Source organism: Lactuca serriola, chromosome 4 (assembly GCF_051521515.1).
Source record: "Lactuca serriola cultivar US96UC23 chromosome 4, Lser_US96UC23_V15, whole genome shotgun sequence".
NCBI lineage: Eukaryota > Viridiplantae > Streptophyta > Magnoliopsida > Asterales > Asteraceae > Lactuca > Lactuca serriola.
In genome coordinates, this window is record NC_136411.1 from 154,434,147 (window position 1) to 154,448,159 (window position 14,013).

General features: G+C 36.5%; 1 protein-coding gene across 1 annotated transcript; it reads left to right on the forward strand.

Moving 5' to 3' along the window:
- The first annotated feature begins 325 nt into the window (after positions 1–325).
- Positions 326–2,943, forward strand: LOC145102783 (Galactose oxidase/kelch repeat superfamily protein). Its single transcript, XM_079040255.1, has 5 exons — positions 326–844; positions 1,519–1,707; positions 1,790–2,296; positions 2,380–2,586; positions 2,676–2,943. Exons 1-5 carry the CDS (start codon positions 626–628, stop codon positions 2,841–2,843), a joined length of 1,290 nt encoding a protein of 429 aa, XP_078896381.1. The 5' UTR covers positions 326–625; the 3' UTR covers positions 2,844–2,943.
- Positions 2,944–14,013: the final 11,070 nt, after the last annotated feature.

Genomic DNA, 14,013 nt, shown 5'->3' on the forward strand with positions numbered 1-14,013 from the left:
AGTTTAAACAAAACGCTCCAAATCTAAAAGCTACTTCATGTAAACAAAACGCTACTAAGATTTTGAAATCAATTTACATACTTACCCTTAAAAATATATTTATATATTTATTTATTTTTAATCAATTGTCTTTTTACCTAATTTTATATATTTCAAAAGCTTCTAGTTTCTTTTGTCAAACGTTCGTACAACAAATAAAAGTTATATAAGCTATCCCCTAACTGTTCAGCTGACAACCACTTTCACCAACACAGTTAAATTTAGGTTAAATCGAAGTGTATAAATAATGAATTTTAAGTATTATCCATCGTCTCTTTCGAAAAAAAAGTATTATCCATCGTAGAAAATACTATTAAGCAGCGTGAGTTGTCATCATCACCGACGCTTCTTCCGTTCTTCGGCTAATATCAGCGTACCTGCTTTTTCTTTTTTTAATCGGCAACACGCACACTCCCACAAAACCCTTGCCGGTGTTCTGTCTGCCCAATCAATCTACCCATCTCTTCTACTCTCCAATTGCTCGATTCACCGCCATATCTATACCAATATTCTAAAAATCTGCATTGATTCCCAACAAGATATGTGCGTTGTCAATCGCCGCAGAATCAGCAAGTGATTGATAGAGATGCCTAGGCTAGCTGCCGGAAAGCAAAGGAAATCGGCCAAGATCCTCTTCATATGCGTTGGCCTTCTGGGAGCAGCCCTTATCGCAGATCTACTCTGGGCGTCTTCTACATCTTCCTCTGCACGATCTTTCACTTACAAACCCGCTTTTGATTGGCCCCCGCCTAAAACATCTTCCGACTCCTTTCCCCTCCCTGTTTCTTCCAATCACTCTGCCAAGGTATCTTCTTCATACTTCCTTGTCTGCATTTGTGACCTACTGTGGTTATAAAAACTAGAAGATACTGCTGTGATTATTAGAATAGAAAGATGGATCTGGTATTCATATAAATGGGTAACTAATCATGCTTACAACTTACAACTAACCAATCTACTGTTAAAGAAACTTAAAACAAGTTTTCATGATACTGTAATTGGAAGTCTCTTTTTACATACGATTGAACTTGTGAGACTCAAGTGCCTGAATGATTCTATTGTGATTTCGAATTGTTTGTTGCTTCAATGATAACTACTTCATTCATTCAACAAGCAGCCTTCTGTCTCCATGTCTAATTACATTCTCAAAACCTATCACAAACTTGAGATGATAGATAGAGCATTTGATCTTTTTGTATACTTGTTTCATCCTTTTAAGATCTGCTATCTAATCAATGTTAGTTCCTTATATGTATTCCACTTCAAATCACATAAGACTCCTGATGTTTGTCGCATCTGTTTCATTGAATCCATAAGTTCTAGTTCATCTCAGTATAAGTCCTTAATAAGTGCAATGCATATCTCTAGCTTTGTATTCACACCTGAATACAGTTCCTTATGTCTATTCACCTTATATGTGATGAGGTGCTATAATATGTAAATTTAAGATGTAACGAATACCCATATTTTCTACAACAGGTTGTAGCAGATAAAGATAAAAAAGATGAATTTCATGGAAGAATTCTATCTAAAACTTTTGCTGATTTACCTGGACCAGAACTAAAATGGGAGAAGATGTCAGAGGCACCAGTCCCCCGTCTTGATGGAGCAGCAATACAGATCAATGATGAACTCTTTGTTTTTGCAGGATATGGAACTATTGATCTTGTAAGAACCTCAACTTCACAATCTTCTGCATACAACATGTAATCAAAAGCTAAAGTTTTATTCTTTTATTCATTCTTGGTAGGTGCATTCTCATGTTGATATATACAATTTCACAAGCAACACATGGGGAGGAAGATTTGATATGCCAAAAGAAATGGCACATTCACATCTGGGAATGGTGACAGATGGAAGATACATATACATAGTGACTGGACAATATGGCCCACAATGTAGAGGGCCCACAGCACATACATTTGTCCTTGACACCAAGACTAAAAAATGGGAAGACATGCCACCTTTACCTGTCCCTAGGTATGCTCCTGCAACTCAGCTTTGGAGAGGAAGACTCCATGTGATGGGTGGTAGCAAAGAAGATAGATATACACCAGGTGTAGATCATTGGAGCATTGCTGTGAAAGATGGAAAAGTTTTGGAGAAAGAATGGAGAATTGAAATGCCTATACCTCGTGGGGGCCCACATAGGGCTTGTATTGTGGTTGATGACAGGTTGTATACCATTGGTGGTCAAGAAGGCGACTTTATGGCTAAACCAAATTCGCCTATATTCAAATGTTCTAGAAGGAATGAGGTAAGTAACTTCTTTTATTTTCTTTACTATTTGTGTGATATACTAACTACATTGATGAATCTTTGTAAAATTAATGAAAACAGGTTGTGTATAGTGATGTGTACATGTTGGATGATGAGATGAAGTGGAAAGTTTTGCCTCCAATGCCAAAACCTGATTCCCATATAGAGTTTGCTTGGGCAGTTGTTAACAATTCCATTGTTATTGCTGGTGGCACTACAGACAAACACCCTGTAACCAAGAAAATGATCCTCAATAATGAAATCTTTCAGTTTCAGTTGGATACATTGGTAAGCTGTCTTTTTTGTTTTTTTATTTGTAATATTTGGGATTTGGATATTTAATGTATTTATGGATTTAAGAATGTTTGTTTTTGCAGAAATGGTCAGTGGTTGGGAAGCTTCCTTTTCGTGTGAAAACAACACTGGTGGGATTTTGGGATGGATGGTTGTATTTTACATCAGGACAAAGAGATAGAGGAGTGGATGATCCTACACCCAAAAAGGTCATTGGAGAGATGTGGAGAACAAAACTCAGATTGTTATGACATTTTTATTTCATTCTTTCAGGTTAGTATTAAATTATGAATGTGAATGTGCATCTACAATTCTACTTACATTATGTATACAAGTTATAGCCCTTTTTCTTGTGTTTGTAGTTTAAATTTTGTCTAATTTGTTACTTATACGAAACTCCTCTTTTTAAGATAATTTGCAAGTCGAATTAACATTGAAAAAAGCATATTGTATGTTGGAAGAGATGATGTAATTAAGTTTTATGTAATTGCATTGTCAACTCTTACATCATTGATTTTGTTTTCATGTTTAAGTTTCAACATGTGGCATGGGTTTAAAGTTTAAAGAGTCTCATGCATGCATAAAATCCTTTAACTTCAATTTTGGATGAATTCTAGACCTTTATGGTATTGCACATGATATTGATAAACGCAAAAACTTTTAAGTATTTTTGCTCGTAAGAATTGATCTCAAAAGAGATGAACGTCTTAAGATCGAGAAACTTGAAAGTGTTCATCTCAATCTCACCATAGTTGATACCAAGAGATAGTTCATGAGCAACGTATCATAATAAGGGAAGATAAGTTGAAATACAAGTGGAACAAAATGGGGCCCTAAGTGGAAGTTGTATAGATACATGGGCACATTCAAAGGGGAAGCCTAAATTTTTGACACGTTGAAAAGAAAGGTAAACCCTACAGTTTTTGAATTTATGAAACGTTTTCCAATACTCTACCTACAATACTCTACATTCAAAGGTGCTTGATATTGGTTCTACGATTCAAATCATATGAACTCGCTTTTGGTATTCCTGAAACAAAACATTATGCTAGAGTGAGTTTGCAACACCATTTTGTCTATAGTATCAGCGCCCATCACACTTATTACATCTCTTCAAAAGCTTGTCATTTAGGGGGAATAGGTTGCCACTTTTACCACAAAAAATTTCTTTTATTTAAAACTAAAAATATTTCTTCATTCAAAATGTCGACACCATTCGTCGGTCCTACTCACAACTTGCTAAAACTCTACAAACCATAAATGTTAGTTATTTTCTGCATAGAAAGTTCGAAGAGCATTGACAAACAACATTCCAGCATTTCACCATTTTATGAATTATGCTTCATCCTACAATACACAATGTGAAGCTGTAACGCCACTACGTTTGTTGCTCTCTATTTGGCAAAAATTTGATCTTTACTTCGTTTGCTCCTTTTACCTACTTTGCGGTTGTACCGTTGGATGATTCTATTTCAGAAAGAATTCTCATGTAGGTAGTTGATGTGTTTTGGATCTTCATTTACACCGATCCATGCACGAGCCAAAATTATCTCCACATCTTGGTTCCACATACGGGCCATTTTAAGAGATGAAGAAGGTTAGAAGATGGTGGAAAATAAAAAAGGTTGGAGAGATGAATTAAGAGAGTTTGAATGTGGTTGAAAGTAAAGAATGATGTTAGGATTTATAGTGGTTGATGAATGGTTTAAATTTTAAAAAAAAAAAAAAAAACGGTTATATTTTAAAAAATTGAGTATTATTATTTTTTTTTTTTGAAAAATGTGGTATTTTGAAAATGGTTAAAAAAAATTAAAAATTAATTTTCTCTCTTATTTGGTAGCTTATTGTCGAGTTACCTCGTTGAACCACCCTTATTGAGTTTGAGGGGCAACGTTACCTTTGATTGTGGAGCTCCACATTGGATATGTCGAGCTTTATGTCGGCCAACTCCTGTCAGTCTTAGGAAGAAATCAATAGACCATTAGAGTACGAGACAAAACTAGATCTCAGGTGAAATTGTCGGGACTTTTTTGTTCATGTTAGAAGAAGACATATATTGTATTTACATGACATTCTTTATGTTTCGAGTATAGCTCTGGAATTTAATTTCTATAACAAAACTTTAATTTTCATACCGTTGATTTTAGTGCTTTATAAGGGACCTCTGTAAAATATGTTTGGCTACAATATTTTTTTTTTATTCTTAATCAACTTTGAATGACTGAATCAATTGATGATATCACGAGAAGGTGAGAAAATGGCGATTCTTCTAAATTGGCATAAACGACATGACCAAATATATCGAGTCTATATGTTTCCTCCCATGAAAGATGGAACTCTCGATAATCTTAAGTTTTCTAATGTTGATGAGTGTATTGATTGTATGAAGGGGGAAATAACAAAGAGATATAATTAAAGTATTCACACATAGTTCATGATTTATTACAAATGATTAATACCAACATTTGTGGACATTTTCCTATAGGGATTAGAGTATACATATATTTCATCTTTTTTCTTGACAAGTACTCTAGATACATATTTGTACTTAATTATTCAGAAATGTGGATCAATAGATACATTCAAAATCTTAAAAGCCAAACCCAAAAATCAAATAAAGGTTGTAAATCGAATAGGAGTGGAAACTATAAAGTATTATAGATAACATGTCTTGATGTCAGTCAATGTCATGTACAGTTTTGTAGATTTTTTGTAAGACACATGACATTAAAGATTTCCATACATATCCTAAATTGAGTTCCTTCAAAATCGCTCCCTAAAATCCATTTCAAGTTAAAAGCAAGATGGAAACAAAGTCTAAAGTGTTTAAAGGATGTGAATATTTTGCTGAAGTCAAGGTTTATAATCCTTGTGTCCTTTTTTATTTTATTAGTGGTTGATTACACTTGATATTTTAATTCCATTTCGCATCGAACTAATATTATTCTAAATAATGGAGACTCTTGGGGCTTGTTTCACACACGTATTACTACAATTGGTATCCGAGCTTCCAAGGTTTTCATATTAGTTTATTGGGATCATTTTATCAGGTCATTGATCATGTCTTCGATGCAATACGATATTCTGTTGTTGAATCGAAACACTGGGTTTCCTGTGGCAAGTAAAGTTGAAAGATGTTCTTATTCAGATTGATTTACACAAGGCGTTTTTGGGTTTTGAGAAAATGCCCGCTTCATGGACGATAGAAGATAAAGAGACGGAATATTAAAATCTCAATCACATATTCGTCTGCATTTGTCAAATGTTTTGCAAACTTCAGCCGCTTCTTTATGGTAAAAGTTGGAGCAACTATTGATAACGAAGAGCCTACCAAACAAGTTACATTTAAAGCAACGGTTGTTCAACTTTAAGATGATTGAAGGAGGTTCTTTAGTTGAGCATATATCTACATTTAAAGATTTAGTAAATAACTTATATGAAGTTTTTACAACTTTGGATTCAAAAGAGAAGATGAAGCATATTTTATCGGTGGTGGTTCAAGTGATGCGAAAGTCGAAGGTTTAAATTCCCGAGGAAGAACAGCAGTTAGAGGTAAAAATCCTCAATCTTCCAACAAGACCATATCCACGTCTAAAGGCAAACGAAAGTTTTTGCAGTTACTGTCACAAGAAGAGACATACGATTGATGAATGGTTCAAGTTGAAGAATAAAGAGAAAGCAACATCAAATGGTAAACAAGCTAGCACTTCGGGGGTGAAACTGAAGTAGTAGAGAACGGTTGTATTGGAGAAATTTTCATGGTTTACTCAGATAAAGTGGATTCTAGTGGTGACTGGATACTCGATTATGGTTGAACTTTTCATATGTGTCACAACATAAGTTGGTTTTACACGTTTGAAACAGGTTAACCAAGGCTATGTTCTGATGGATTACAATTCTACATGTCAAGTTGTTGGACATGGCTCAGATTCACTATGTTTTGATGGATTACAGTTCTACATGTCAAGTTGTTGGACATGGCTCAATCAGAATCTGTATGTTTGACAAGGTTATCCGAACCATTGGGGATGTTAGATATGCTCCTGACCTCAGAAGAAACTTGTTATATCTCAGATCTTTTGATAAAAAATGGATATAGTTTGTTGGTAAAGGTGGAGTTCTCAGGGTATTCAAAGATGGTTCTGACAAACTGAGAGCCAAGTGAAAAACCTCAGACTTCTAATTTCTTGATGGGCAAATGATTTGAGTGATGTTGTTGTTGTTTCAAAGTCTCTTTTTGATCCATATTAGTCCTGTCTTTGGCACCTTCGACTCAGACATATGAGGTTTTAAAGGCATGTCCGAATTGAGTTGAAGAGGATTACTTGGTGAGCAAAAGATTGTTGATTTAGAGTTATGTGAAGACTGTGTGTATGGCAAGGAAAAACGCATGATATTTGTGAGTGGTATTCATACAACAAAAGGAGCACTTGACTATGTCCACTCAGATTTGTGGGAACCGAATCGAATTGTTTCGAAAGAGGGAGCTATTTTTATGCTCACTATCATTGATGATTTCTCCAGGAAGGTGTGGTCTTTCTTCTTGAAACATAAGGGAGACATTTTTTCTACCTTCTGAAATTAGAAACTACAAGTCGAAAAGCAATCAGGATTGGTGGTACTATGTCTTCGCACGGATAATGGACTTGAGTTTTGCTCAGAAGAGTTTAATATCTATTATTGAAAGGAAGGTATCACTCGACATCGCACAGTAGTCCATACGCCTCAAAAAATGGTGTAGCCAAAAGGATGAATCACACCATTATGGAGAAGGTTCGGTGTATGCTTTCTAATTCCAAATTGCCAAAGTCCTTTTGGGCAGAGGCTACTACAACTGCTTGCTATCTTATTAACCGATCACCATCAAGAGCAATTGAGAAGAAAACTCCGTTTGAGTTATGGTCTGGGATACCTGCCAATTATATAGATTCAAAACTTTTTGGATGTCTAGCTTATGCACGAGTTAACAATGGGAAGTTAGAACCGAGAGCAGCCAAATGTGTTTTTATTGGGTACAATCCAAGTGTTAAAGGGTAAAATTTGTGGAGCTTTGATTTGAAGAAAGGCATTATCTCAAGAGATGTTACTTTAACCTGATTCAACCAATTTCAAACTCTTCAAAAAGTACAAATGCATCAAATACATCATCTGAAGCAAGTAAAGAAAAAGCTCAAATGGAGGTGGAGCTTCCTACTTCACCCTTCACTTGTATTCCAAGTTCAATAAAAAATCAAGTCTTCCTTGTTTGATGAGCCCGTTGTTGTTGAAGAGTCAACATATTCACCACCACAAGCTACAACTCAATGCATTGAAAGAGATAGTGTAACGCCCGTAGATCAGGGCTAGTCAATTTAGAGACAAGGAGCATCAAAAATGACTTTTTTTGGAAGATTATTTAGAAGGATTAATCTTAACTAAGTTGTAGTATATGTTACAAGGATTCCGTACATATAAAGAACGCCGAAATCCGAGTTATAACGAAGAAGTTATGACCTGTCGAAGTTTCGCGAAAAAACTGACACGATACAGCGCGACGTAAATAGTGAATTTACGTTAGAGCGATATTTAGCCGAAACAATCTAAATGAGAATTGAATATCTCATCGATAGTAGAGCAATGACGAAAAGACAGACGAAAACGGACGTCAGACGAAGGAGTTATGAGTTTATAATGGAGTTTTCCTGTCCCGGCCTACTAAAAATAATATAATAAAAATAAAGTCAAAATTAGCCGACGGAGTCTAAATGAAAGTTGTAGATCTTGTTTTTACCTACGCGTCGATATAAAGAACGTCGAAAACGGAGTTCGTATGCAAAAGTTATGAATTTCTGAAGTTCGGGGCGCGAAACCCCAAAACTGTCAAATACCACGACGTGGCAAGTCTTCTGACACCTCCTGGAGTCCCCCAGACGCAACTTGCGATGACGCATGCAGTGACGATCAAGCCCACAACGTGGAAACACTGTCCACGATGTGGAAAATGAAAATTTTGCCCTATAAATAGATTTGAAGGGCCAGCCGTTTAGGGTTGCTCCATCTCTTCTCTCCCACTCCCTATACACCCTCTAAGCCCTATTTTAACCCCCCCCCCCCTCGGAAGCCCCGATAACATCCCGAGACCCGAAGCAAGTCCCGAAGCCCGAAGATCCCGAGAAGAAAAGAGTTTCCGAGCCGAAGCTCTGCCTGCGAGAAGCCCGGTGTGTGAAGATATCCCGGTTTCACCAAAGAAATACTACTTCTACAAGCCGTAGTGTTGTCCGATCATCTTCTGATCAAGTGAGTGTATAGTCCCTTTCATAACACAATTTTAATACAAGTATTGTTTGAATGTATTAAGTATATGTTTTGGGTGAGTATGTGATCACTTTCTTCTAACACATAAATACGAAGTATTTTCTATGAAATACATGCTATATGTTTATATATTGTTTGTCTATTTGAGATGGGCATAGAATTGATGTTTTATACAGGTGTTAAATGATTTAAACTATGTAAGTATTTGTATCTACGAAAATGTTGAGTAGAACATGGGTAGATGGGATAGTTGGTGACTATGGAGTTAGCGCATATTGTATAAGCCTTGGTGACTATGGAGTTAGCGCCTATTGTATAAGCCTTGGTGACTATGGAGTTATCGCCTATTATATGGTGACTATGGAGTTAGCGCCTATTGTATAAGCCTTGGCGACTATGGAGTTAGCGCCTATTGTATAAGCCTTGGCGACTATGGAGTTAGCGCCTATTATATAACCCTTGGCGACTATGGAGTTAGCGCCTATTGTATAACCCTTGGCGACTATGGATTTAGCGCCTATTATATAAACCTTGGTGACTATGGAGTTAGCACCTATTGTTAAGTGAACCTTGGTGACTATGGAGTTAGCGCCTATTGTTACATAAGCCTTGGTGACTATGGAGTTAGCGTCTGATAGTTATGGACTTAGTACCTGATAGATAAACTTTGGCAGCAATGGACTTCATGCCAATTCCTTAGGTCAATCCTTAGGAACGAATGAATAAATGATAGTTGATTCTTAGGGTAAAACCTTAAGAAATAAAGAAGATAATGGGGATGGGTAATTGGGTTGATTGTTTGATGATTAAATATAATAATTATATTATTGTGGGTTGAAAACCCTATATGCTCACCAGGCTCCCAAGCCTGACCCACTTAGTTTTCTTTGCATTACAGGTAATGACACAAGGGTATAAGTTGGTGGACTTGACGAGAGAATTTGGATTATAGATTAGTAGTTATAAATAACTGTTGTAAGATCTATTTTATATTGTTTATGCTTTTGGTCTGTATCGGAACATGACATCCCGAGATTTTATTATTTAATGAATATAAATTCTCTTTGAGAAATGCTTTGATAAATGGTTATCATATTTTGTTTTTGGGACAATTTCCACAACTGTTTTCCTTAAAAAGGATTACTTTGATTTTAAAACAAAGCATAAACAAATCGGTCTTTTCTGGCCGCGAAATTGGGGATGTCACAGATAGATCGAGAAGAGAAGTTGTACCTCCAAAGAGGTATGTTGAAGCTGATCTTGTTGCTTATGCCTTTATTGTTGTTGGTGATATTGAGTCTAGAATGGAGCTTGTGAATTATGATGAGGCTGTGAACTCAAAATACGCAAGTGATTAGATGACTGCAATGCAAAAAGTGATATGGAATCCTTGCAAATAAATGGTACTTGGGATTTAGTTACTATTCTGAAAGGCAAAAGATTAGTTAAATGCAAGTGGATCTACAAGCTCAAGGAACCTGTCAACCCAGATGAGAAACCAATGTACAAAGCTTGGTTAGTAGCTAAAGGCTATAGTCAGATTCATGGTATTGATTACACTGATATTTATTCCCTATTTGTCAAACATACTTCTATCCATGTATTATTAGGATTGGTTGCTTCTAATTATTATGAATTAGAGTAACTTAATGTTACTACAACTTTCTTAAATGGTGTACTTGAGGAAGAGATTTTATGCAACAACCTAAGGGTTTTGTAGTTCCTGGCAAGGGGGACTACGTGTGTAAACTAAATAAATCTCTTTATGGCCTCAAGCAGTCTCCTAGATAATGGTATAAGAAGTTTAATTCGTTCATGACCAGTCACAAATTCAAGAGGTGTGCCCATGATAACAATGTTTATTACAAAAATAGTTATGATGGTTAGATGACCTACTTACTCTTATATGTGTATGACATGTTAAGCACAAAGAAATATATGAAGGAGGTTCAGAAATTGAAAGATCGGTTGAAAGCAGACTTTGAAATGAAGGACTTAGGAGCTGCCAAAAAGATTTTAGGTATGGAAATTGTTTGTGACAAGAATTATAGGGTCTTGAATCTTTCTCATAAAAATTACAAATGAGAAAGTCCTAATACACTTCAATATGCATGAAGCAAAACCTGCCAACACACTTTTTCAGCTCATTTCAAATTATCATCTCGTTTGAGTCCCACTACTAAGACTGATATGGCTTATATGGCATGCGTACCATACTCTAGTGCTGTCGGATCCTTGATGTATGCCATGATTTACACGTGACCTGATTTCACTTATAATGCTAGCTTGGTTAGTAGATATATGGAAAACCTGGGAAAGAACATTGGAAAGAAGTGCAATAGATCTTTCGTTATTTGCGTGGTACGTCTTCTATGTATCTACACTTTGGTAAATCCAACACCGGGGTGTGTGGATATGTTGATTCAGATTATGGAAAAGACTTATGGGTTGATCAAAGCGCTATCTAACATGTACGAGAAACCTTCAACAACGAATAAGGTTCACTTGATTCGACAATTGGTAAATTTGATGATGAAGGAAGGTAGCTAATCATGTCAATGAATTTAATTCAATCATGTCAAGGTTGATGTCAGTTAAGATTAATTTTGAAGATGAAGTCAAGCATTACTACTATTATCATCATTACCCGAAAGTTGTTCGGGAACAGTGAGAACAGTCAGTAGCTCAGCTGGCGGTGCCAAGTTGACATTCGAAGGCATACACAACTTAATCCTTGGTGAGGATGTGTGCATACGAAGTGTTGGAGAATCCTATAACAATTGTCTTGGTATTGAAGAAAGCGGAAGGAAGTCCAACAAAGGGAGTAGGGGTAGAGGAAGATCAAAGTCGAGGAAGAGAGGTGTATCGAAAAAAGGAAGTACATCATCTTTTAGAACTACAAAGAAAATGGTCATTTCAAGAATCAATATCTGAAGCCTCTTGCAGACAAAGGCAAGAATGATATGAACATTACATCGGGAGATGCTCTTATCTGTGCAGTTGAAAACTCAGTTGAATCCTGGATCATGGATTATGGTGCGTCATTCCATGCTAGTCACTTTAAAGATGTAATGCAGAATTTCAGGCAGTACCAAGGGAAGGTCAGACTAACAGACAACAAGAGCCTTGAAATTATAGATGTTGGGGATGTGGTCCTCAATACTACTTTAGGTATGAGGTGGACTTTGAAGAATGTCAAGTTCATTCCAGAACTGAAAAGAATGTTGATATCAGTGGGGCAACTTGATGATAAAGGTCACCATGTCACTTTTAGTGATCATCAGTGGAAGGTGAAAAAAGGAAACTTGGTGGTTGCTAGAGGTTAGAAGCAGGGTACACTTTACATGATGGAAGTTTCTGATGATAAAGCACATGCTGTTAAAGAAGTTGGGGAATCCACTCTATGGCACTAGAGATTTGGGCATATAAGTGAAAAAGGAATGAAGATGTTTGCCTCCAAAGGAAGAATTCTAGATCTGAAGAACGTGACAGTGGATTTCTATGAGCCATATATTCTTGGCAAGCAAAATAAAGTTACTTTCGTGAGAATAGGACATCCACCCAATACAAGGAAATTGGAGCTTGTTTATTCAGATGTTTATGGTCCCGCTTCAATTGCTTATGTGGGAAGATCCCGATATTATGTTACTTTCATCGATGACTACACTAGGAAATTTTGGGTCTATTTCTTGAAGCATAAGTCTGGAGTTTTCAGTGCTTTCAAGAAATTGAAAGCAATTGTGGAAAATGAAAATAAAGTGTTTCTAATCCGATAATGGGGGCAAATACAGTAGCAAAGAATTTGTTGATTTCTGTGTTGAACATGGAATTAGGATGCAAAAGACCGTTCCAGAAACACCTCGGTGAAATGGAGTAGCTGAGAGGATGAATAGAACATTGAATGAAAGCGCAAAGAGCATAAGACTACATGTAGGTTTACCCAAGATGTTTTGGGCAGATCCGGTCAACACAACTACATACCTAATCAATAAAGGACCCTAAGTTCCTATAAGGGTCAAGATTCCAAAGGAAGAATTGCAAAGTCACGAGGTTCATTCAAACACATGAAGGTCATTAGTTGTGTCTCGTATGTAAAAGTCAAATACTCTGAGAGAGACAAACTAGAGGCAAAGTCAAGGAAGTGCACTTTTATAGGTTATGGGTTGGACGACATAGGATACCTCTTCTGGGATAACGAGCACAAAAAGGTTATCAGAAGTTGGGATGTGGTGTTCAATGAGAATTTTCTATACAAGGATGAACTTCCTAAGGGCTTAAGCAATAACAAGCAACCAAAAAAGGAAGAACAAGTTGAGTTAGAAGAAACTTCAGAAGATGACATTATAAAACTTGTTAGTACTCTAGAGATAGGTGAAAGTTCAGGAAACAGTGAGAGCTCTAATGAAACCGGAGATAGTAAGAGCATGGATGATATTAGTTCAGAAAATAAAGGTGTATAAACTGAAACTCCTACCATCCGCAAATCCACTAGAGTATGAAGGCCTCCAGTTAGGTATTCTCCTTCAACACACTTGTTGCTGACAGAGAATGGCAAACCTGAGTCTTATCCAGAAGCCTTGAGGATGAAAGAATCCATACAGTGGAAGAAGGCTACGGAAGAAGAGCTCACTTGACAATAATCACACTTGGTCCTTGGTCAAGCTCCCATCAGGGAAGAAAGCACTGAAAAAAAGTAGATGTTTCGGGTTAAGGATGAAATAGATGGCACCAAGAGATATAAGGCAAGGTTGGTAGTCAAGGCGTTACAACAGAAGATAGGGATTGATTATAATGAGATCTTTTCTCCAGTTGTGAAGATGACTACAATCAAAATGGTTTTGGGAATTATGGCCTCTGAAGATCTCCATCTAAAGCAACTAGATGTGAAAACAGCTTTTCTCCATGGTGACCTTGAAGAAGTGTAACACCGTGAATTTCAAGACAAAATTTTCATTTAAAATAATCATTTTAATATTAGAACACTTGTTTAAAATCTCGTTCATAACTGAATTACAAAACATAGCTTCATTTTCACTTGCATAGAAAACCAGGATCCTCCAAAATATGACTCCTTCTCTGGTGTGTACAATCAAGCCGGTGTCGCCCCGTGATACTGAAAGAAACCTG

Coding starts and splice junctions, on each gene's coding strand:
- LOC145102783 (XM_079040255.1), top strand. CDS start 626: ATGCCTAGGCTAGCTGCCGGAAAGCAAAGGAAATCGGCCAAGATCCTC. Junction 1,708..1,789: donor GATATGGAACTATTGATCTT/GTAAGAACCTCA, acceptor CATTCTTGGTAG/GTGCATTCTCATGTTGATAT. Junction 2,587..2,675: donor AGTTTCAGTTGGATACATTG/GTAAGCTGTCTT, acceptor TTGTTTTTGCAG/AAATGGTCAGTGGTTGGGAA.